The sequence below is a fragment of the Saimiri boliviensis genome, chromosome 11 (assembly GCF_048565385.1).
Source record: "Saimiri boliviensis isolate mSaiBol1 chromosome 11, mSaiBol1.pri, whole genome shotgun sequence".
Taxonomy (NCBI): domain Eukaryota; kingdom Metazoa; phylum Chordata; class Mammalia; order Primates; family Cebidae; genus Saimiri; species Saimiri boliviensis.
Genome location: NC_133459.1, coordinates 87547016 through 87571717, shown reverse-complemented (window position 1 = coordinate 87571717; position 24702 = coordinate 87547016). Strand labels below are relative to the sequence as shown.

At 38.3% G+C, this 24702-nt stretch overlaps 1 protein-coding gene across 3 annotated transcripts in view; it reads right to left on the bottom strand.

Moving 5' to 3' along the window:
- Positions 1-83: 83 nt before the first annotated feature.
- LOC120363104 (mitochondrial adenyl nucleotide antiporter SLC25A24-like) overlaps positions 84-24702 on the bottom strand; it is a 49737-nt gene continuing 25118 nt past the window's right edge. For 2 of the 3 annotated variants that reach the window (XM_074381160.1, XM_074381159.1), the window contains exons 5-7: positions 19387-19498; positions 17510-17664; positions 84-954 (exon numbers count right to left, since the gene is read on the bottom strand). In XM_074381160.1, the coding sequence (XP_074237261.1) occupies positions 17524-17664; positions 19387-19498 (253 nt within the window). In that variant the 3' untranslated portion in view covers positions 84-954; positions 17510-17523. Of the gene's footprint in view, positions 955-10420; positions 10504-17509; positions 17665-19386; positions 19499-24702 lie in introns of those variants that run through there. The other variant, XM_074381161.1, reaches the window with a different exon arrangement.

Genomic DNA, 24702 nt, shown 5'->3' with positions numbered 1-24702 from the left:
CAGCAAAAACAGCGTTTTGTATGCCTGAGCTCTGAATCTAAGGCACTGCCCGTAGCTCTGCATCTGTCAAGAGTGAGGGAGGTCAGAGCCAGAGTGCCAGGTAACCGTCTGCAGTTGCCATAACAGAATTAGAAGGTGAGGGTGTCATGGAATCTTAGGAGCCCTGCAGTCCTATTGCCCAGTTTGTGCTTAAACCCAAGGCCCACTCGTCTCACCTGAGAGTCACTGATGAGGACCATTTCCTCGGCAGTCTCTCAGTATTTGTGCATCTTTGTGACAGTGCTGCAGACTCACCTCTTTCTCAATATATCTAAGCATATTCCTTGTTGTTCATATTGTGTGTGGATAAAATCATCAAGGTAGAGACAGTTTCTCAAGAAGTTACATTTACCAATCCACTATTTAACAAGAATTTAACAAACGCTTATATGGTTGGTAATTCTTACAATGCTGTACAATTTTCATTCCCATTCAAAACTCGAAGAAGTCTGAGTCAAGGATCTGAACCCAAATCCATCAAATACCAAAGCTTATACTCTTAAAACGTGCATGTAACACAGTCAAAAAAATTCTTACTCTGTTTATGTATAAGGCATTTGTATGCATACAGTATATATGCAATGCTTTTGTCACACTGAAATTTCATGATGAGGGAGCATTTAGAAAAAGAATTTCTGAAAAGATTCCTTAAGAAGACAATAATCAAAAAGTTTGAGCGATACTATCTTAGTAGAACTTGGAGTTCTGAAAGTATGTTACTGGTGCAGCACTTTTACTGGTGTGGTTCTGTCATCAAAAACTCACCTAACCCTGCATGTGAGTTCTCACCAAAGCCAATGGGTAGCTGACCAGCTGACCACAGGTGCTGGATGAGGCATCACATCCCAGCAACACCATGACTCCAGGGTTTACAGAGTCTTTTGCAAAATTATCCAGCCAATAGGACTTCAAGAGCTGCCAGATAAATAAAGAAGAAAAATAACACACAATGAACTCTACAACTTCACACCATGTAAACACTTTCACAGCTATTCTCAACCTCATGAGAAGCCCCATTTCTGCAGGATGGGGCTGCAGGTTCACAGAAGCAACAGGCACTGTAAGAAGCAGTGGCTCTGTTGAGACATAGGAGGCCACTGAGGATGCAGAACACATGAGGTTTGCACCAGTTACTCACGTTCTTCTAAACAAACATGAACTGCATATCAAATGCCACAGGATCTAAAGAACACCTCTTATGGTGAGCATTAATGAAATAATTCTACTAACTGTATCTCATTTTAGACTTTACATACATTTCATTTGGGTCTTACAAAAATGCTGACATAAATCTATTATTCTGGTTTTAGAAATGAGGAAAATTCATCTCAGCAGAGTTTTTTTAAGAAGGACTCAGAGCTGGGCACAGTGGCTCAAGCCTGTAATCCCAGCACTTTGGGAGGCCGAGGCGGGTGGATCACGAAGTCGAGAGATCCTGGTCAACATGGTGAAACCCTGTCTCTACTAAAAATACAAAAAGTTAGCTGGGCGTGGTGGCGTGCGCCTGTAATCCCAGCTACTCAGGAGGCTGAGGCAGGAGAATTGCCTGAACCCAGGAGGCAGAGGTTGCGGTGAGCCGAGATCGCGCCATTGCACTCCAGCCTGGGTAGCAAGAGCGAAACTCCGTCTTTAAAAAAAAAAAAAGCAGGACTCAGAATCAGGCATGCTGATCAAAAGGACATGCTTTATTCCCTGTTACTCTAGGTACCTGTATAAAATATATATGATAATCAACTTTTAAACATAAGATATTTTAAGGATAAAATACACGTTAATATATTATATGATATTTTACGTATAAAATACATGTTAATATGTTATAATCCCAGGATTCTGGGAGGCAAAGGCAGGCAGACTGCCTGAGCTCTGGAGTTCATGACCAGCCTGGGCAACACGGTGAAACCCTGTCTCTACTAAAACACAAAAATTTAGCCAGGCATGGTGGTGTACACCTGTAATCCCAGCTACTTGGGAAACTGAGGCAGAATTGCTTGAATCCAGGAGGCAAAGATTGCAGTGAGCCAAGATTGCGCCACTGCACTCCAGCCTGATCAATAAAGATTCCATCTCAAAAAAAAAAAAAAAAAAGACTCAAAATTTTCAATCCTACAGGACAGAATTAAGAAACTATCCCAATGTATTAAAAAATCCATTAAGCACATTTCTCAGTGGAAATCTTGCAGGTTAGAAGGAAGTAGAATATTATATTCTAAGTTTTGAAATTCAAAAAACCACCAAACAAAAATACCGTATGGGCTAAACTGTCCTTCAGAAACAAAGGAGAAATTAAGACTGTCCCTCCTTTATGTCTTCTTTTGTAAAGTATCTGTTCATATCCTTTGCCCATTTTTGAATGGGCTTGTTTTTTTCTTGTAGATCTGTTTTAGTTCTTTGTAAATTCTGGATATCAGTCCCTTGTCAGATGGGTAGACTGCAAAAATTTTTTCCCATTCTGTTGGTGTCCGATTCACTCTACTGACTGTTTCTTTGGCCGTGCAGAAGCTGTGGAGTTTTCTCAAATGCCCAACGATGGTAGACTGGATAGGGAAAATGTGGTACATATGCACCATGGAATATTACACAGCCATCAAAAACGATGAGTTCATGTCCTTTGTGGGGACATGGATGAACCTGGAAACCATCATTCTCAGCAAACTGACACAAGAGCAGAAAATCAAACACCGCATGTTCTCACTCACAGGCAGGTGTTGAACAATGAGAACACATGGACACAGGGAGGGGAGCACTACACACTGGGGTCCGTTGAGGGGAAATGGGGGAAGGATGGGGGGGTGGGGAGGTGGGAAGAGATAGCATGGGGAGAAATGACAGATACAGGAGAGGGGATGGAAGGCAGAAACCACACTGCCATGTGTGTACCTATGCAACAATCTTGCATGTTCTTCACATGTACCCCAAAACCTAAAATGCAATAAAAAAACTAAAAAAATTTAAAAACTTTTTAAAAAAACACTGTCCCTGACACACAAAAGCTGATGTGGTTTGGCACCACTAGACCAGCCCTACAAGAAAGGTTAAATGGAGAAACAAAAGGTTGATAAATAGCGACACAAAACCATATGAAAACAGGAAGCTCCATGGTAAAGGTCAATATTTAGAATATTACAAAATTCTATAGTGTTGTTATGAAAGTATATAAATAACTTCAAAATCTAAATTTCAGAAACAATATTTAAACATAATTTAAAAAACAGAAGCATAAAAAGTAACTTATAAATCTCTGTTAAAGATATGCAATATCAAAAGACATAAAGTCGGTAGGGAGGAGATGAAAGATGTAAAGGAACAGAATTGTATATGCCACTGAAGTTAAGTTGTAAACAGTTTAAAATAGATTGCTCTAACTTTGGTATGTTTTATGTAGTTACAATAGTAACCACAAATAAAGTATCTATAGAATGCACACAAATGGAAATGAAAACAGAATCAAAACATGCCACTACAAAAAAAAAAAAAAAAGGAATCCAGGAAGAAAAGGAAAGACAAAAAAGCCACAAGACAAAACTAAAAGGCAGCTAGCCAAATGACAAGAGTAACCCCTTCCTTGTCAGTAATTGCTTTAAGCGTAAATGGATTAAATCCTCCAATTAAATTGCTGAGTGAATAACACACACAGAATCCATTATACCTTGTCTACGAGACTCACTTTGGATCTAAGGACACACATAAGCTGAAAGTGAAAGGATGGAAAAAGATATTCCATAAAAACAGGAACCCAAAGAGAACAGGGGTGGCCACACTTATATCAGAAAAAATAGATTTTAAGACACACACTGTCACAAGAGACAAAGATAGATATTATATAATGATAAAAAGGTCACTTTACCAGTAAGACATAATAATTATAACTATGTGTGGCCCTAAAATTAAGCTCCTAAATATATGAAGCAAACATTAATAGAATTGAAGGGAGAAAAATCAGCAACACAGTACTAGTAGGAGACTTCACTACCCCATTCAACAGTGTTGGGGAGGACGTGGAAAAATTGGAATCTTGGTGTACGTTGATAGGAATGTTAAAAAAAAAAGTATATTCACCACAAAAAATGACAAGGAGGTTCCTCAAAAACTTAATAGAATTACCATCTGACCTAGAAACTCTGCTTCTGAGTATATGTCAAAGAGAACTGAAAACAGTATCTTGAAGAGATATTTGCATAACCATGTTCACTGCAGCACTATTCACAATAGCCATGATATCAAAACAACTAAATGTCCATGAATAGATGAATAAAGAAAATGTGACATATGAAATATTATTCAGCCTTACAAATGAAACAAAACAAAAATCCTATCATGTGCTATCACATGGATAAATCTTGAGGAAATTATGTTATGTGAAATAGAAATGCCAGTCACAGAAACAGAAATACCACACGATTTCACTTATATGGGGTATTTAATGTAGTCAAACTTATAATAGAGAAAGTAGGTTACACAGTGCTGGGATGAAGGGGAAATTGGGAGCTGTTGTTTAATGAGTTTAAGTTTTGCAAGGTAAAAAAGTTCTAGAGATGTGTTGCACAACAAACCACAAACAGTTAACAATACTGTACTATATATTTTAAAATGGTTAAAATCATAAACTTTGTTATTTGTTTTTAATCATAATTTTTAAAAAATTCAGCACAAGAAGTAAAGTCCTAAACCATGATATCACTTCACATTTAAGAGGATAGCTATAATAAAAAATAAGTTTTTTTAAAAAGGAAATTAAGTGTTAGTAAGGTCAGGGAAAAACTGGAACCTTTGTATGTTGCTGATGAGAATGTAAAATGGTGCAGCCACTAAGGAAAACAGTCTGATAGTTTCTAAAAGCTAAGCGCAGAATGACCACAGGGCTCAGCAATTCCATTCCGAGGTAAATACCCAAAGGAATTGAAGGCATAGACTTGAACAGATACGTAGATGCCAATGTTCACTGTAGCATTATTCACAACATTCAAAAAGTAGAAACAATCCAAATGTTCTTCAATAAATGAAGGACTAAACAAAATACGGTGTATACACACAATGGAATATGAGTCAGCCATTAAAAGAAATGAAGTTCTGATACATGCTACAACATGAACAAGCCTTAAAGACATTGTGCTAAGAGAAACAAATCAGACACAAAAGGAAAAATACTGTATGTTTCTACTTATAAGATACCTCGAATGGGTAAATTCCAAGAGACACATAGCAGATTAGAGGTCACCAAGGGTTTGAGTTAGGGAGGATGGGAAATTGTTGCTTAAATGTTAAGGTGTTTCTGTTTGGAGTGAGGAAAAGGATTTGGAAATAGGGTTGCAGGCTGCACAATATTGTGAATGTAATCAATGCCACTGAACTGTACACTTAAAAGTGAGTAAAATGGCAAATTTTATATTTTATCATAATTTTAAAAATTATGTAAGAAGCCAAGAACCATTTGCTTACACATTTCAAATGAGTGAAATGTAGGGAATATGAACTAAATCTCAATAAAGCTCCTTAACAAAAAGTCAAGTCTTCTTTTCATTACACATTTCCCCCTTCCTGAATGCCACAGCTTGGGTCCCATCCTAGCATGCGCCCTGGCTCATGTCCATGGCAGCCTAGCTAACCACACTGGCTTTCGGTTGTTTGTCTGCCTCCGCCACCAGACCTTCAGTTTCTTCAAGGCACACATTGAGTCCTTTGAATCCCTAGATCTAGTGTCTAACCCAGTGGTTTGCATAGTGTGTGCTCAACACATGTTTGTAAGATTCATAAATTATTAAATGATTTAGATGGCAGGGTTGATCCAAGATTTGTATTCTTTTATTCCTTGTATGACTCACATGAGTAACTAACTGTATTACTCACAGTAGTCACATTAGTCACTTGGCTTAATGTCAGATTTTTGCAAATCCAAAACAAAGGAACTTATTTGCTTATTGTGTCTTCCCTGAAAACAGTCACTAGAATCACCTTTTAAGGTGAACAATTATACCTAACCTTGAGTTTACTCTTCCTTAACAAAAGCAATTCCCAAGGAAATCTAATACAAAAGTGACCCGATGCATATTCACACTTAAGTTACTTGAAGGTTCAAATAACACATGTTGAATTTACTTCTGGTCACAAACTGTTTTCTGGTTTATATCTACTTCATTGTATAAAGTCAGATTCTAACAGGAGCTATTTTACTGCATTTTCAGATTCAGAAGATTGCTATAAACTCACCTCATACACAACAAGATCTACGCCTGCATAAGGTATGATACCTAATAAATTGGGAACACAACCTTTGTAAAAAGCTCCCAAACCTTCGTGTTTCAAAATCTTCTTCCACAATCATATATTCCAGAGTAGTGCTAAGTTTTGCCTACAGCTAGCCTGGTTTTCGTAACCTGGATATAAAATAACAAAATATTATTATTCATATTAACTCTATCACCACGGAATTCAAATGAAGTAATTTTACACAGAACGTATACCTAGCACGTATCATCACTCAATTGACTGTAGGATTTGTTGATACATTCTCCCTCACACATTACCTCTATTGAGGAGCTCGGACTACAGCCAGAGACACCCGTTTACTGCAAGGAGTATCTGACGAAAAAAGCGACCAAGGAAATGGAGGCAAGATAATCTGCTGATGTCTTAACAAAAATGACTGGTGACCACTTATGTCTGGAAGGTGAGGGAAATGGTAGTACAAACACACTATGGGGCAGTGGAGAGTTGGGAAGGTGATACTATTAACTGATATGGAGGATATAAAAGGAAGAATAGGTATTAAGAGTTTTTTTTTTTTTAGAGGTGTGTGGACTACTATAAGCAATCATATTAAGATGCTTGCAAAGAAAGCTGTATTAGCATGCATACCACACGTTGGTGAAAGTTGTATTTATCTTGCTTAAGTCTTATCAGTTACTAAAAAACCCTCGGCTATATCAATAAATTCCACATCTACAATACTATTTTTGCTGTAAAGCAATCGTAAGAAAACTTTTTCTGTAAAGACTGAATAATAAAATATTTGTCTTTGCAAGCCTAAAATATTAGGTCTTTGTTGTATATTCTTTTTCTTTCCTTTTTGCCCACTTTTTTTATTATTATACTTCAAGTTCTGGGATACATGTGCAGAATGTGCAGGTTTGTTGCTTAGGTATACACGTGCCATGGTGGTTTGCTGCACAAATCAACCTGTCATCTACATTATTTCTCCTAATGCTATCCCTCTCCTTGACCCCCACCACCCGACAGGCCCCAGTGTGTGACGTTCCCCTCCCCTTGACCCTGTCTCTCTCTCGTTGTTCAACCCCCACTTATGAGTGAGAACATGTGGTGTTTGGTTTTCTGTTCCTGTGTTCATTTGCTGAGAATGATGGCTTCCGGCTTCATCCATGCCCCAAAAAGGACATGAACTCATCCTTTTTTATGGCTGCATAGTATTCTGTGGTGTATATGTGCCACATTTTCCTTATCTAGTCTGTCACTAATGGGCATTTGCATTGGTTCCAAGTCTTTGCTATTGTAAATAGTACTGCAATAAACACACACGTACATATGTCTTTACAGCAGAATGATTTATAATCCTTTAGGTATATGACCTGTAATGTGTCAAATAGGAATCGCCACACTGTCTTCCACAATGATTAAACTAATTTACACTCCCACCAACAGTGTAAAAGCATTCCTATTTCTTCACATTCTCTCCAGCATCTGTTGTTTTCTTTTTAATGGTCACCATTCTAACTGGCATGAGATGGTATCTCATCATGTTTGTGATTTGCATTTCTCTAATGACCAGTCATGATGAGCTTTTTTCCATATGTTTGTTGGCTGCATAAATGTCTTCTTTTGAGGAGTGTCTGTTCTTTGAGGGGTTGTTTTATTCTTAAAAATTTGTGCAAGTTTCTTGTATAATCTGGATATTAGCTCTTTGTCAGATGAATAGATTGCAAAATTTTTCTCCCATTCTGTAGCTTGCCTGTTCACTCTGAAGGTAGTTTCTTTTGCTGTGCAGAAGCTCTTTAGTTCAAATAGAACTCATTTGTCAATTTTGGCTTTTGTTGACATTGTTTTTGGTGTTGTAGTCATGAAGTTTTTGGCCATACCCATGTCCTAAATGGTATTGCCATAGGCTTTCTTCTAGGGTTTTTATGGTTTTAGGTCTTATATATAAGTCTTTATTCCATCTTGAGTTAATTTTTGTATAAGGTGTAAGGAAGGGGTCCAGTTTCAGTCTTCTGCATATGGCTATTCAGTTTTCCAACACAATTTATTAAATAGGGAATCCTTTCCCCATTGCTTGTTTTTGTCAGGTTTGTCAAAGATCAGAGGATTGTGGATGTGTGGCATTAATTCTGAGGCCTCTGTTCTGTTCCACTGGTCTATATCTCTGTTTTGGTACCAGTACCATGCTGTTTTGGTTACTGTAGCCTTGTAGTGTAGTTTGCAGTCAGGTAGCATGATGCCTCCAGCTTTGATCTTTTTGCTTAAGATTGTCTTGGCTATGTGGGTTCTTTTTTGGTTTCATATGAAATTTAAAGTAGTTTTTTCTAATCCTGTGAAGAAAGTCAATGGTAGCTTGATAAGGATAGCACTGAATCTGTAAGTTACTTTGGACAGTATGGCCAATGATGGGTTGTGTCTTTCCTCCACAGGGCTGGATCATTCAGGGTTCTGCTCAGACTGTGGCACTGGCTGTGTAACCCGCTAAAGTTAGTGCTTCAGCCCTCTGGGGTTTGTCGGGGTGGGTAGGGACCCATCCAGTCCCACTGTCTGTCTTCCGGCTTTCAGCTCCCTCTCTCTCCAGGCAGGAAGAGGGGGTGATAGCTCGGTCAGCAGACTTTCCTGGCTGGCTTATGGGCTTATGCATTTGCTTAGATCTGTGCACCAATCAGGGACACCGTCCTGGATTATTATTCAACTCTGCGCTTTTAATTCCCAGCGCTTGACTGGCAAAGATCCCCTGTTCCATGTATTGCTGAGGCTTTGGGGTAAGTGCTGTATCTGGACCACAGTGCCAGAGAGAGAACCTCTGACTCACTGGTCAGATGCACTTTCTGGATGAAGGGGTACCCCTCCCTGCCTCGGTCTGCCCTTGCTCACCATCTGACCAGACCCATTGAAATGCACCTGGTACCTCAGTTGGAGCTGGGAGATCTCTCGATTTCTGTCTCTCTCTCGCTGGGTGTTGTGCACTGGAGTTGTGTCTATTCAGCCATCTTGACTCTGCCTCCTCTAGATTTTCCAGTTTGTGTAGAGGTATTCACAGTACTATCTGATGGTAGTTCGTATTTCTGTGGGATCAATGGTGATATTTCCTTTATCATTCATTATTGTCTATTTTATTATTCTTTTTTATTAATCTGGCTAGCAGTCTATCTGTTTTGTTAATCTTTTCAAAAAACCAGCTCCTGGGTTCATTGATTTTTTTTATGGCTTTTTCATGTCTCTATCTCCTTCAGTTCTTCTCTGATCTTAGTTATTTCTTGTATTCTGCTAGGTTTGGAATTTGTTTGCTGTTGCTTCTCTAGTTTTTTTAAATTGTGATGTTAGGGTGTCGATTTTAGATCTTTTTCCACTTTCTCCTGTGTTGCCCACTTTTCAAAAATGTAAAAACCATTCTTAACTCAAGGGCTGTACAAAACAGTCTATAGGTCTCTAGTTTGCCAGTTTGCCAACTTATGTACTAATGAAAGGATGTCTAGTTAGGATAACCACCATATAATCAAATACTGAGATTGCATTATGAAATTTATGGTACGTAAACTCTTTGGAAAGGAATGAAAATTATAATTCTCACAAACACAGTGGCAGCCAGCCTCCCCAGTGATACTTGTCTTCTGGTATTCACACCATTATGCAGTCCCTTCCCACCCTCTTTCAAGGTTGGTCTATGTGACCAGTGGAATACAGCAGAAAAGGCAAAATATATTGGCTTTCGTCTTGGGTTCTCTCTCTCTCTCTCTCTCTCTCTCTCTCTCTCTCTCTTTCTGTTGGATTAGTGACTATAGGGAAGCCAGCTACTGTGTTGTGAGGATGCTCAAGCAGCCTACAGAAAGGCTCATGTGATAAGGAAGTGAGGTTTCCAGCCAACACTCAGTGAGACCTGGCAGTAACCACATGAGTGAGCTTGGAATCCATCCCCACCCAAGCCTCAGAGTGACTGCAGCACTGACTGCCATCTTAACTGTGGGCTGTGAAAAACCCTGAACCAGAGACATCCAGCTAAGATTCTCCCAGATTCCTGACCCATAGAAACTTCCCAATGATAAATGCTTGTCTTAAACTGTGAATTTCAGGATAACTTGTTACACAGCAATAGACAACCAACACAAACAACATCACACAGTCAGACTTCACAACGGTACTCACATCCATTGGATATATAAAAGTCTGTGCAGTTGCTCCGGCCATGGAACCAGAATTAAATCTCTCAAATGTTCCACCTTTTTGTCTTTCTTCAGTAAGTAACTTCTTGTACTGTATAAATAAGTTTTAAAATTCACATCACTACCTACCATGGACTGAGCTGCATCCCCACCAAATTCCTATGTTGAAGCCCCAACCTCCCATGTGACGGTATTAGGGAATGAGGTTTTTGAAGGTAATTGGGGTTATGAGGTCATCAGGATGGAGCCCTCATGACAGGATCAGTGTTCTTATAAGAGCAGACACCAGAGAGCTTGCTCTCTCTCCCCCGACTCACATGCACCAAGAAAAGGCCATGTGAGCACACTGGCTATCTACAAGCTGGGAAGAGAACCCCTGCTAGTCCTTTTAACAGTCCCTGGATAGAACCTACCTCTCCCAGCCCCTTTACAACTCCCACTCCCTTTCCCTACACACAAACTCCCTCAGAACACCTGCTGGGTTAAGCAACCTCTCTTACCTAAGTTTTCAACTTCTTTATTCGGATTGACATGCTTCCTTCAGCAATAGATACATTAAAGTCAAATCAAAATCCTCCCTCCAGGCTGGGCACAGTGGCTCACTCCTGTAATCCCAGCACTTTGAGAGGGTGAAGCAGGTGGACCACTTGAGGTCAGGAGTTTGAGACCAGCCCGAGCAATATGGCGAAACCCTGTCTCTACTAAAACTACAAAAATTGACTGGGCGTGATGGTGTGCACCTGTAATCCCAACTACTCAGGAGGTTGACGCAGAAGAATCACTTGACAAACCTGGGAGGTAGAGGTTGCAGTGAGCCCAGACTGCACCACTGCACTCCAATCTGGGTGACAGAGTGAGACTCCGTCTCAAAAACAAACAAACAAACAAAACCCAAAAAACAAATCCTCCCTCCACCCAACATCCTTTTTATCTATCACCCTCTCCCTCTTCTAGTTTCTGTCCCTTCACAGTCAAACTCGCTAAAAATGCGTCTCCACTGTCCAAGTTTCATCACCTCCCATTCACTTTAAGCTCATTTCAGTATGGCTTCTCATTTCATTACTTCACAGAAGCATTTATGCTAAGCTTATCTATCTCCATTTTGAGAAATCTGAAAAGATACTCTTATTATATTCACTACCCAGTAGCACTGGTCCCCATGAAACCATTTTCTTCCACTGACTCCTAGGCCATCCCTCCTCTGGATTTCCTCCCATCCCTCAAGCTATTTCTTCTCAGTCTCTTTTGCAAGTTTCTTTTTTCACCTCTCCCTTTGGACTTATTCCTAGAATTCTTCTTATTTATAAGCTCTTCTTAAGTGATCCTGCCCATTCCAATGGCTCAACTCAGGAACAACCTCTCTATCAAAGATCTCTCTCTCTCTTAATTGCTAGATGATATATCCAGTTGCTTACTGGACAGTTCCCTGTATGTGTCCCATACATCTCAAACTCATCTGATACTGTATTATCTATGTATACAGTCGCTCCAGTTAGAAACTAGGTATCATCCTTGACTCCTCTTTCTCACCTCCATATTCAGTCAGTGAATTCTGTTGATTCAATTCCCAAAATATTTCTCAGTTGATTCCCTTCTCTACTCCTTAAAGACATCAACTTATACTGATGTTCATCATTTCTTACCTGGATTATTTAAATATTCTCCCTGCCTCTAGTCTAGCCTCACTCTCCCCCAACAATGTCTCCATTCTTTTTTCAGGTTGATACTCCTTAAATGTGAATGTACTCATTTCACTTCTCTATATAAGATGCTACCATAGCCCCTACCATATAAATCCAGACTCCTATTACATTTGGCTCCTGCTTATCTTTCATCATTATCTTTCCCGAAACACACCCCGCCACTCTTTAGGCATAGAGAACCACTTTCAGTCTCTTCATTGAGTGATGCCTTCTTGTGCCTACATTTCTGTACACATGCTGCTCCTTCTATCTCCAATCCTTATCTTCCCCTTTCTTTTTCCTTTTTTTTAGATAGGGTCTCACTCTGTCATCTAGGCTAGAGGGCAAAGGTGTGATCTCAGCTCACTGGAACCTTTGCCTCTCGAGCTCAAGTGACCCTCCCACCTCAGCTTCACCAGTATAGGCACAAACCCCCACATCCAACTAATTTTTATATGTTTTGTAGAAATGTGGTTTTGCCATATTGCCCAGGCTGGTCTCGAACTCCTGGGCTCAAGTGATCTACTTCCCAAAATGCTGGGATTAGAGGTGTGAGGCCACCAAGCCTGGCTCCCACTTCATCTTAATGGCTTGGGATTGAGGCAAGCTTGAGTTCAAATTCCAGTCTGGCAGTTCTGTCTTTTAAATTCACTTAAATAAGGATTTCTTCACACCGGGCAAGGTGCTAGGAATACAAGTAGCTACTGCCTAAGGAAGCTCACAGTCTCACAAAGGAGATAAGTATATAGAATGTCAGAATTCCCTGTGAAAGTGCTGTAAGTAAAGGAAACTAGAACAGAAGGCTTTCAGGAGGAACTAACTCCTGAGTAAGGTACTAAAGGACATTCCCCACCATATGACATATAGGAAGAGGAAGGGTGTGTGTGTGTGTGTGTGTGTGTGTGTGTTGCTGGAGCAGGGTCAGGAGACAGGGAGTAACAGAGAGATGACTGTGCATGGTGGGCATGTTGAGTGGGAGGCACTCCTGGGACATGCAAACAGAGATGCCGACACACACATTACACAGATAGATCTACGATGCTGCGATAAAGAGAAAGATGTTGGAGTGGAAGGCAGTCAGTACAGAGACGGCAGCTGAAACCCCAAGAACACTACCACACACTACCACCCTGTCAATGATACCATGACACTACTGTGGTAACGACAACCCACATAGAACACAGCTTTGCCAAACTGATAACGTGTTTGACAGAGCTACATGCCAGGCTGAAAAGATCCTTTTCTTAGTTTCCTAAAGTGCTAGCTATTCAATGAACAAAACCTAATTTAACCAAAAAGTGAGCTAGCTACATACTCTGGGAAATTTGAGAATATATACTGCATATTTTGAAGTAATTTAGAACAAACTGGGATTATCCAGTGAAAAATGGGATATTCTGCAATTCAGCACTCAAGGAAGCCTGGACAGGGGAGGAACTGGTTTTGGTTGAGATGCTTAGGATATGCTTCTCATAGGAAGATGGCTTTTAGAGAGCCCCAAGGGATGAATGAACCTTCAGCAGGAGGGGAGAAAACACTATCACAAGCCCAGAGCCCATAAGAACACTACACCAGACTGTGTAGACAGCTTTCTCTTGATGTCCAAGAAAGCTAGTGTGTGAAAGGAGAATACTATAATGAGTTCTCAGGAAGGAGCTTGGGTGGACAGATGCCTGCTTGTGATGTCCAAGGTAAGAATCTGACAAATTATATAAAGTAAAATGTGCATATTTGCTTGCAATATCCATGGACTTTCAAAAATACCAAACTTCTTGCATACTGAAATAACTGCATTATTTTTGAGTATTTGATTATTTTAGGTTCTTGCCTTCCTATCACAAAATCCAAGTGTGTGGTCAGAATAATCTAAGGGCATTTCAAACATTAGCCCTTAATAATCATTATTTGAATCTTCAAATATTCACATAAGAAAAATAACCTTCCCAAAGATAGGTTCTAATTAAAGTCCTGGAGGCTAGGTTTTCTTTAATTTTTTCTTTGCTTCTCTATTTCCTAGGCCCAGAAAATGATAGCACTATACTCTGTAACCTTCGCAAGAGTATTCTGTTGCTCAAGAACAAACACTCTCCAGAATAATCTAAAATCAACAGGAAATAATACAAAACCTGTGTGTGTGAGGGGGGGGGGGGTGTTGAATTTCAAAGCCCTTCCATCTTTGATAAATAATGATGGAATAAATAATGGAAAAAAATAATCTGTGGCTGCTCAACTACACAGTTCTGCTAATGACCATAAAGAGAACACAACTTATAAAACTTACCTCTGTACTTCCTCCTCAGCCTAACATTGAGTTAGACTGAAGCAATAGCTGAAATCATCCAAGCTAACAAAATTCAGCAAAGTGATTCAAAGGTAAATGCATTTATTCATTCACTCACTCACTCAGCACTCACCTAGCACTTACTACATCCCAAGCTCTGTCTAGGTGCTGGAGTACATGGGGTAGAAGCCATGCCCCTGCCTTCATGGAGCTGTCACTCTAAACTCAACTCAAATTTCCAGTAATGTCAAATTACATAAAGGACTTCAACTTATAAGTTTTCCTTGCAGAGGTCAGATTGAGAAACTTGCATAAAACTTAGTGTGCTGCTTCTGCTCAGAATTCAGAATGAATAAACTGTTACCCTTCCTTTAAGAACTACTTAGAGAGGGAAAAAAAGACTTTCTGTATAAATAATATGATGAATTAAGAATCCCATAACTTGGTCATGAGAAATCTCTGATTTTATTTAGTCTAATCTCCTATAAGTGATATTCCTTATAGAGTGTACATGAGAGATAATCACCTATTAAAACAAGAATCCCAAAAGTATTATACATTAACATTTATTGAATCAATTTACTAACTACTCTTTGTTAATAAATTCCATAGGTGATAACAATTACGTGTTCATATGCCCAGAACTTAACAGCTGTCTCAGGAGCTATTTTGATGACGTTTGCACCATTTCCTCTCCAAAGGGCACAGATACCTCCTTCTTTTACCGTCTGTCAAAAGCCACCAAATATATTCATTTGGTCTGATTTTGAACCATGAGCCTAAAAAATAAATGCAGAATAATATAAAATACTGGTGGCATACTATTATCACTTTTTCTAAAGCAACCACACAAACTTTTTGTGTGGTTACTGCAAGTATATTTGAAATTAAAATATAGAAAAGATTGAAAATATATATATAATGATGGGAGGGAGTATTGCCATGATTTTAGAGGTCTGTTTCAACTCTAAAACTAAGAGTAATTGGTATCTTCAGTGTGAGAAAGCAGAAAAGACAAGAAGAAAATTAAATTATGAACAACATTCATAAGATGACATTAACTAAATTGTATTATTGATATGTATCATTGTCTGATACATATCAGACAATGGAACACCTTTGAAATATGAACAAGCTCACAGAAATATTAAAGAGAAATAAAATGTATACTGCAGGTAATAATATATTATTACATTATATTATATATACTGCAGGTAATACTGTTTCTATTCTTGAGGAGAGGGAGTAACATATTAAGAAGAAATAGTACAGACATGAACTGTAAATGAGTCTGAAATAGTTTGGATATTATGTATATTAGGGCTAAAAACACTGGAATATATACAGCCTGAAACCAAAAATAAAAATTCCACCTTCTTTGGCATATTTTGAGGCATCTCTAGGCAATAAATTCATTATAACATGTACCAATCGTGTGAGTGCTAATACAATACTTGACTTATACTACAGATGTGGTAGTCATTTAAAAATACTGTACCTTATGACCACCTACAGATAAAAACTTATTCAATCTAATACACCGAAAATAATCAAATAAATCAGCTATTCCTCTGATAGTTTCAGCTAACATAAAAGGAGTGACTACCACTCTACACACACACACACACAGACACACATACACACACAGGTGCACTCACAGAAGGGGTTGAATCCTGAACGCCAGCCATGTGGCCAGTATGAAAATGGACCCCACTAAGAACGCTCAGCACCAAAGTCTCAGATGAGCTTCCCTGGTTGGTGTGCAACACTCTGTGCCTAGTGTCACACAACAGTGCCAAGAAAGTAAGACATGGGGACTTCACAGGGAGAGGACAACAGAAGCTCCACCCTATGAGCTGCTTTACTTGACTGATTTTCATCCATATCTTTTCCCTGTAATAAACTATAACCAGGGGTAATAAGCTTTCAGTGAGTTTTGGGAGTCCTAGAGAAGTATCAAACCTGAAGGTTGACTTTGGAAACTTTTTAAATTTGCAGAAACTAAATTCCAGAGAAATCCATTTTATTTTGAATAACTAAACATCACAATAAAATAGGACAAAGGAAAAAACGAACACTTAAATATTTAAGTTCTCTAAAAGTCAAGTTACTACTATTCCTAAAGAAAAACACACACTAGTCCTCTCTCGTTTTTCTTTAAAGCATTAGCTTTTCCCCTAAATATATTTTGTGATTTGGGGACATTCTGAAGGAATGCTAGCTTAAAATATTGCCAGAAATCTTTTTGTACAGAAATCTGTGGACAAATATTGAAAGTGCTGACCAAAGGTATAACAAACTTTTAAAAACATTTTGTAAACAACTACTATGTTCCAAAAGGATATTCCAGTGTGCCAGGCATTTTCACATACCTGATATTGTTTGATTCTTACAACCATTCTTGTTATATATTTTTATCCCCATTCCAGAATGAAGGAAAATGAGAGCTCAGAGGTTTCAAGCAGCATGAAAACCAGGAGCATTGGAGGCAAAGATACTCCACTCCTCCTCTCATTTGTTGTAAAGGAAAAGTTAATTCTCTGGGCCTCAGGTTCCCCCTGGAAAAATGATAAAATTCCTACTTCACTGGGCTGCTGCAAGGATTAGCTGGGTTACCACAATGAGCAAATACATATTAATTTTTTTCCTTTCCCTCTTTCCACTCTGGTCAGCCTAAGGCTACATTGATAGTAAATAGCAAAGTCAGTCTACAAAGCCAGATCTTTTCCTGCAAACCTCAGCTTTAGAATAGTTTTTAAAATTACATTGCTGCTCTATGATTCTATATTTCAGAGTTACTTTACTTTTGGTAAAGTATATAAGAAAGAAGGGAACTATAAATAAGGAAAATCCTACAATAATGGCTAGAGATCTTTCTAAAATTAAACGTTTGAATAGTCAGAGAATCCCAAAGATTAAAAATTCATTACACACATGTATTAACGATTTAAAGTTTGGTACAATGCCATACTTTCAAGGACTGAATTTAGTGTTAACACTAACAAAATAGATACACACTTTAGGGTATAAAAGATTATTACTGAGAAATTTTAAAACTTACTTTTCAAAGCACTACATTTCTCATTGTTTCAGACTATTTAAGGCAAACCTGGACACATGATAATAAAGCTCACCTGCATCATGATTTTCAGACAGTCCAAAGGGGCAGTGCTTGTTCAACAGACAGCACCAGCAATGCCTCCTGCCAAAAGCTGCCGCCACCGTCTGGATTTTTTTCATCTTCCGTGAATTCATCTGGAATAGTTAGGCTATCCCCTATGTTAATTCCCTGTTAAAATGAAAAAAAAAAAAAGATCCCCATGCTTCTTAGTTAAAAATATATAATGCCAGAAGACATTTTTGTTTTAGAGAAGAATCATGTGTTATTTTGCAGTTAATATGAACTTTTCTCCCTATAATTTATACTAAACCAATTTGAGCACATAGATTATAAGTAGTCTATTCACAATGAACGAAGTACATTGTCAGTTCATAAGAAATGGAAATAAACAGTAATTACAAATATACAAAACCAACAATTACAACTTTCTTTCTTCATGGATTCATAGTAACTTTGCTTCTCTTGGTCTAGGTCAGAATGAAAGGGCAGTGTTTTGTCAGGTATAGTCAATCTTTTTTATTGTAACCACTTTCCATAAGGCTAGAAAACCATAACCAATTGGTGAAGACATCAATTCTCAAATAATCCTTCCTTTATTTCAAATGTACATTCATATTATAATTTATACCATGATATGTTTTAAATATATAAATAAAAATTAAAACTCTGTATGCGAACAACCCTAAGCTCATTACCTTTTGTTTATAAAAATATTTTTAAATCTGACTTGCCATTTAAAACATGCAATAGATTCTATATAAAATTTAGCTAATGGAGAGGTATTGTTTGAAATCATCACCCTTTCAATCTATTCTACAGCACTACAGCTTGAGAGAAATAACTCTATAATAATATTTTTACAACTCTATTATCTAAAATGTTTTGGCATAAAAAATTTTATAGGCAAAAGTGCAAGGGGAAGGAGCTATCCTATGGTAGTAACCATCTCTTCCTTCATTTTACTCTCAATAAAATGGAGATACTTCTATAGCTTCAACTGTTATCAACTACCTTAAAAATACAGTAAGAATCATGTAAATAAAACTTCACACAGTGTAAAATGTATCGTGGCAACTGAATTGAACTACTAGTATAGTATTATTCTATACTCATAGCTGAGACAGCACTAATCACCAACAATTTTCTAATGCTTTATGTAATCTTAGGTGTTGTTACTAGTGGCAGTGTGAACTGCTTCATTTAATGCATATTTAATTTAGCAAAATCCATGAATAAGTGTTGAAGATAAGCCTATTAAGGGGAAAGAAATAAACCTCCTTCACAGAGTTCCCAATGGTTTCAGAAGTAGACTGCACAATAATGGAACTTGGTTTACATCAGTATACAGAATATTAATGAAACAATCAAAATTTGAAAGTTTTGTAGAAAACAAACTGGTATGAAATGCCATCTAAGCTAAGCAGATGAAGCAAAAAGATTCTGTAACCTTTAATGATTATTTTAAATGCCGTATGCCAGAGATAAACCTAGACAATCTGAATAAACAAGGAAACAGATTCTTAGCAACCATGAGGTGCTGAGATTATTTGGGTAATGTAGTATCTATAAAAAGCAAAAGCCTACAACTTTTACACTTCCCTATGGCAGAAACTTAAATGCCAATAAAAGCTAGAGAGCTTATTCATCAAGATGGTACTTCTCCCAAGTTTTCAGGATGAACACTTATGCAGTCTTGGGTGGTGGTGGTGGTGGTTGTTGTTGTTTTAATGTTCTATAAATCTATGCCTAACAGGATAAATAGAACTCTACAGGTTAAGGAGCAACTGGGACTCAGGTATCCTGGCCTGTAAGTGTTAGAGTGTTATTGAGTGACAACTGTACCTATGGTTTATAGCTCCAAATAAGCATAAATACATGAAGTATACTTACTGTGGAATGTTTCCAGAAACGGATAATTTCCTCAATGTCTGTAATGGGATTAAATAAGTAGTCGTCTCCCCATTCATTCCAGTCCACTGTCATTGTTCCATCTGCATCAATGCTGAAAATGTTTGAAAATGATCAAAGAACGAAACTAAATTGATAAAACTAACGTTATTGGCCACTTCACAGAAAAGTTTCTTTTCTAATTTAATATTCGTATTAAATTAAAAACCCGATTTGCAAGTATAGGTTATTGGAAATGGTAGCAAGCATATGGTCCTGTCAGATAGTTTTAATTATTTAGATTAAAATGGCCCCCAAAATTACAGCCAGCTCACTAAAGACTACTTTCAGCACTCTGTCAAACTCTGTCAATGAGCTACAAAACACAAAAACTGAAAGATAAAATATTGAAAGGTGGTAATGAATGGATTCATTACTCATTTTTTTCCTGCACTTAGTGGATCAAGAAGATAATTCTTAATATTCTGTTGTAACATTTGAATGTAGTCTTGAAATACTCTAAACATGCTTTCAATTTCCTACAAGTTAGAAAAATTAACAGTGACTGTAAAAAATCTAACTCTCAGTGACTGAGCCTCTGAGTTTTAAGAAATCCTTGTACCTCATTTTCAATCTTAAAATTAACATATTGCAGTCTTAAATATTTATCATTAATATTTGGTTTGTTTCACAAGTTTCTTGGTAATAACATCATTTGTATCTATTTTCTCCTAAGAGAAACTCTGAATGTGCCAGGATTTTGACTGTTTTGTTCTCTTCTTTAGGCCACCTCTTCCAGTGACTGGGACAAAGAAGGTGCTCGTTTATCTGCTGAATTAATGGATGTCTCTAAAAAAATACTTTGGTGCATCCTACAAATTCTATTCTATAATTTGCGCTCCCCAGAATTTTATCAACCAGCTTAAAAATCTTATGTCTTCATAGCGAATTTTAAAATGTGGCGACACTCTATTCTTATTAATGATTTTACTATATAATCCATTATTAATAGATTATTATAATCTGGTATTTATTATAATTTATTATTAATAGATTAATAATTAATATTAGCATAGTTGATATTAACATAGCTACCCTATAGCTGATATTAACGTAGCTACCCCAGATTTGTTTTTCGATTAGTAAGACTTTATTTTGCTTGTCCTTTCATCTGACAATCTCTGTCTTCTAACAAGGTTTCCATTAATTTTTTTTAATTGAGGACTAAACTGAGAAAGTCTAAACCGATCAGAAGGTGACTATCTTCTAAATTACTCTCCACCAACCTCAAACCCCCAGGGAAACTGGATAAAAATGTTATTTAGCCCACTCCATTTGAGAATGGAGATGAAGGGAAATCATGTCTCAACATTACTGCAGGGTACATTTTAGTGGAGCTTTACTGTACTTGAATTTATTTCTCACACATTACCTATTGCTTTCTAATTATCTCATTCTTTCTATGTTTCTCCCTCTCCTCTTCACTGGATTGTTTGAAACTTATGTTTATGTATTTATTTTCTTATTCCATTTATTTCCTCCATGGTTTGGAAGTTATATACTCAACTACTATAGTTTCAGTGGTTTACCATGAAATTTTACCATATACATAACAAAATCTAAAGTTAATGTTTGCCCCCACTGTCCTAAATAAGAATTTTAGAACAGTTTAAAACAAATAATCATCCCCCCTCTTGACTTACATATAATCATTTTCTAATACTGTAGTTGTCCTTTTTCTTAGAACCCACAAATGGGTCATTATTATCATATCCATGGCTGTTTACAGATTGTTTACAGATTTCTGAAAAAATCTATAGACCACTAGCTAAGAGGTGGCCCACTATAGTCTAGAGAGTACCAAGAAACACTGTTTGACCCATTCCCTACACGTGCTGCTTCCAGTGCTATCTGTGCCTTTCCCTAACTATCTCCCACCCACCCTTTTCACTAGGATAATTCTATTCATTCTTTAACAGATTCTTCAATATTTTCTGAGTCCATTATTGCAATGTGGTGGACATAGAACTGTTAGCCAGATACATATGCTCTGTGCCCTCAGTGGGAAGAACAGGCACTAAACAAAAGCAAGCAATAGTCAATATTCACTGAGCATTTGCCAGGGATTGTTCTAAGTATTTCACGTGTTAACTCATTTAATCCTTAAAACAAGCCCATGTATTTACTGTACTCTTCATTTTACAGACAAAAAGAATCTGAGAATTTTGTTATAGGTCACAAGGCTAGTAAGTAGAGTAGAATTAAGTGTTTCAACTCAGGCATTCTAACTCTAAACTGTACTCCTAACCACTGAGCTATACAAATGAGCCAATGATTACAAACCATAAGAGCCATGCAGCAGAGAAACAAGTTGCATAGACAAAGAATAACTGGAGTGAAGTGTGCCAGTGTTCTCATTAATTGTGGAGAAAGAAACTTAGAGATAAGAAAATGAGAGGAAACAGGGGAAATGAGATGGAGATGAAAGTCTAAAAGAAAAATGGATTTTTACTTGAGAGCAGAAGATAATTATGATATATGTGAAACACATGTTTCAGAGGGAATGCCTGCTTCAGCAACTTCCTATCTATAGCTTCTATTGAACAGGTGTAAGTAGGAGGCTTTATTTCAACCCAGTGACTCCTCTCTTATGCCCTGATGACCCCGTCACAGCTGTTTCAATCAGCACTGTGTCACTGTTTAGTGTTGTTTTAAATAAACACCCAAGACTGGGTAATTTATGAGGCTTATTCGGCTCACAGTTCTACAGCATGGCACCAACATCTGCTTAGTTTCTGGTGAGACCTCAGGAAGCTTTTACTCATGGCTAATGGCAAAGAGGGAGCAAGCGTGTCAGATAGTGAGAGAAGGACAAGTAAAATGAAGTGCCGGGCTCTTATAAACAACCAGCTCTCATGAACTAATAGAGTTCACTTATCACAAAGCCATTAATGAAGGATCCACTCCTGTGACCCAAACAACCCCAATTAGTCCATAATTCCAACACCAGAGGTCACATTTCAACATGAGATTTGGAGGGGACAAATATCCAAACCATATCAAGCACCATTCAGATTTTTTTCCCATGAATTCAGATTTGGGATACAAAAAGATAGTAAAAAGGAAGAAAACGAGCTGACATTTGGAGTGACATGAGTAACACTAATGGCTAAACACTTGAGGGAAGGTCCATGATGGTTATGTACCTATAGGAAACTGGTTACATCCTGTCTTTAAAAATTGTTTCTAATATTTTTACTGAAGAAGTATAAACACTAGTAATAATGGTAATAGCCCAAAAGTACAAAAAGAACCCTAAGTCATCCATCAAAGAAATGTAAACACAAATGACATATCGAAACAACAATGAGATATCACTTCATGCCAATTATCTATTAGTCAGGGTTCTCTAGAGAAGCAGAACCAATGGATGATTAAAATCAAAAGAAATCAAAAGACCAGCTGGATACGGTGGTTCATGCCTGTAATCCCACCTCTTTGGTAGGCCAAGGTGGGTGGATTACTTGAGCCCAGGATTTTGATACTAGCCTAGATGATATGGTTTGACTGTGTCCCCACCCAAATCTCATCTTGAATTGTAGTTCTCATAATCTCTATGTGCGATGGAAGAGACTCACAAGAAAATGAGTGAGTTCTCACAAGAGCTGATGGTTTTAAAGGGGCTTTTCCCTCTTTGCTCAGTGCTTCTCCTTCCCTTGCCCATATGAAGAAGGACATGTTTGCTTCCCCTTCTGCTATGATTATAAGTTACATGAGTCCTTCCCAGCCATGTAGAACTGTGAGTCAATTAAACCTCTTTCATTACAAATTACTCAGTCTCAGGCAGTTCTTTATAGCACTGTGAGAACTGACTAATACAGTAAATTGGTAACAGGAGTGGGGTGCTATAAGGATACCCAAAAATGTAGAAATGATTTTGGAACTAGATAACAGGCAGAGTTTGGAACAGTTTGGAAGGCTCAAAAGAAGACAGGGAAACGGTGAGAATGTTTGAAACTTCTTCAAGATGTGGAGGGCTCAGAAGACAAAAATATGTGGGAATGTTTAGAACTTCCCAGAGACTTGTTGAAAGTCCTTGAACAAAATACGATAGTCATATGACCAGTGAAGTCCAGGCTGAGGGCATCTCTGATGGAGTTGAGGAACTTGTTGGAAAATGGAGCAAAGATGACTTTTGCTGTGCTTTACAAAAGAGACTGGTGGCTTTTTGCCCCTGTCCTAGGGATCTGTGAAACTTTGAACCTGACAGAGATGATTTGGGGTATTAGGCAGAAAAAAATTCTAAGTGGCAAAGCACTCAAGAGGAATTAGAGAGTAAAAGTTTGGCAAATTTGCAGCCTGATGATATGATAGAAAAGAAAAACCTATGGTCTGAGGAAAAAATTCAAGCCAGCTGAAGAAATCTGCATAAGTAACAAGGAGTGAAATGTTAATCAAAGCAATGACTCCAGGGGATTTCAGAGGTCTTCACAGAAGGCCCTCCCATCACAGGCCCAGAGGCCCAGGAGAAAAAAAATGGTTTCAGGGACCAGGCCTAGGGCCTTGCTGCTTTATGCAGTCTCAGGATTTGATGCCCTGCATCCCAGCCATGGATAAAAGGGGCTAAGGTACAGCTTGCACCATGGCTTCAGAAGGTGCAACCCCCAAGCCTTGGCAGCTTCCACATGGTGCTGAGTATGTGGGTGCACAGAAGCCAAGAACTGAAGTTTGAGAACCTCTGCCTAGATTTCAGAGGATGTATGGAAATGCCTGGATGTCCCTAGAGAAGTTTGTTGCAGCGGTGGAGCCCTCAAGGAGAACCTTGGCTAGGGCAGTGCAGAAGGGAAATGTGGGGTTGGAGCCCCAACACAGACTCCCCATTGGAGCACTGCATAATGGAACTGTGAAAAGAGGACCACCATCCGCTAGACCCCAGAATAGTATATTTACTGACAGCCTGTGCTGTGCACCTGGAAAAGCCACAGACATGCAAAACCAGCCTGTGAAGGCAGCCAGGGGAGGGGCTGTATCCTGCAAAGCCACAGGGGTGGAGATGCCCACGGCCATGGGAGCCCACCACTTGCATTAGTGTGAGCTGAATGTGTGACATGATGTCAAAGGAGATCATTTTGGAGCTTTAAGATTGCCCCACTGGATTTTGGACTTGCATGAGGCCTGTAGTCCCTTCATTTTGGCCAATTTCTCCCAGTGGGAACAAGTGTTTTTACTCAATGCCTGTATCCCCATTGTATCTAGGAATTATAATAACTAACTTCCTTTTGATTTTACAGGCTCATAGGCAGAAGGGACTTGCCTGGT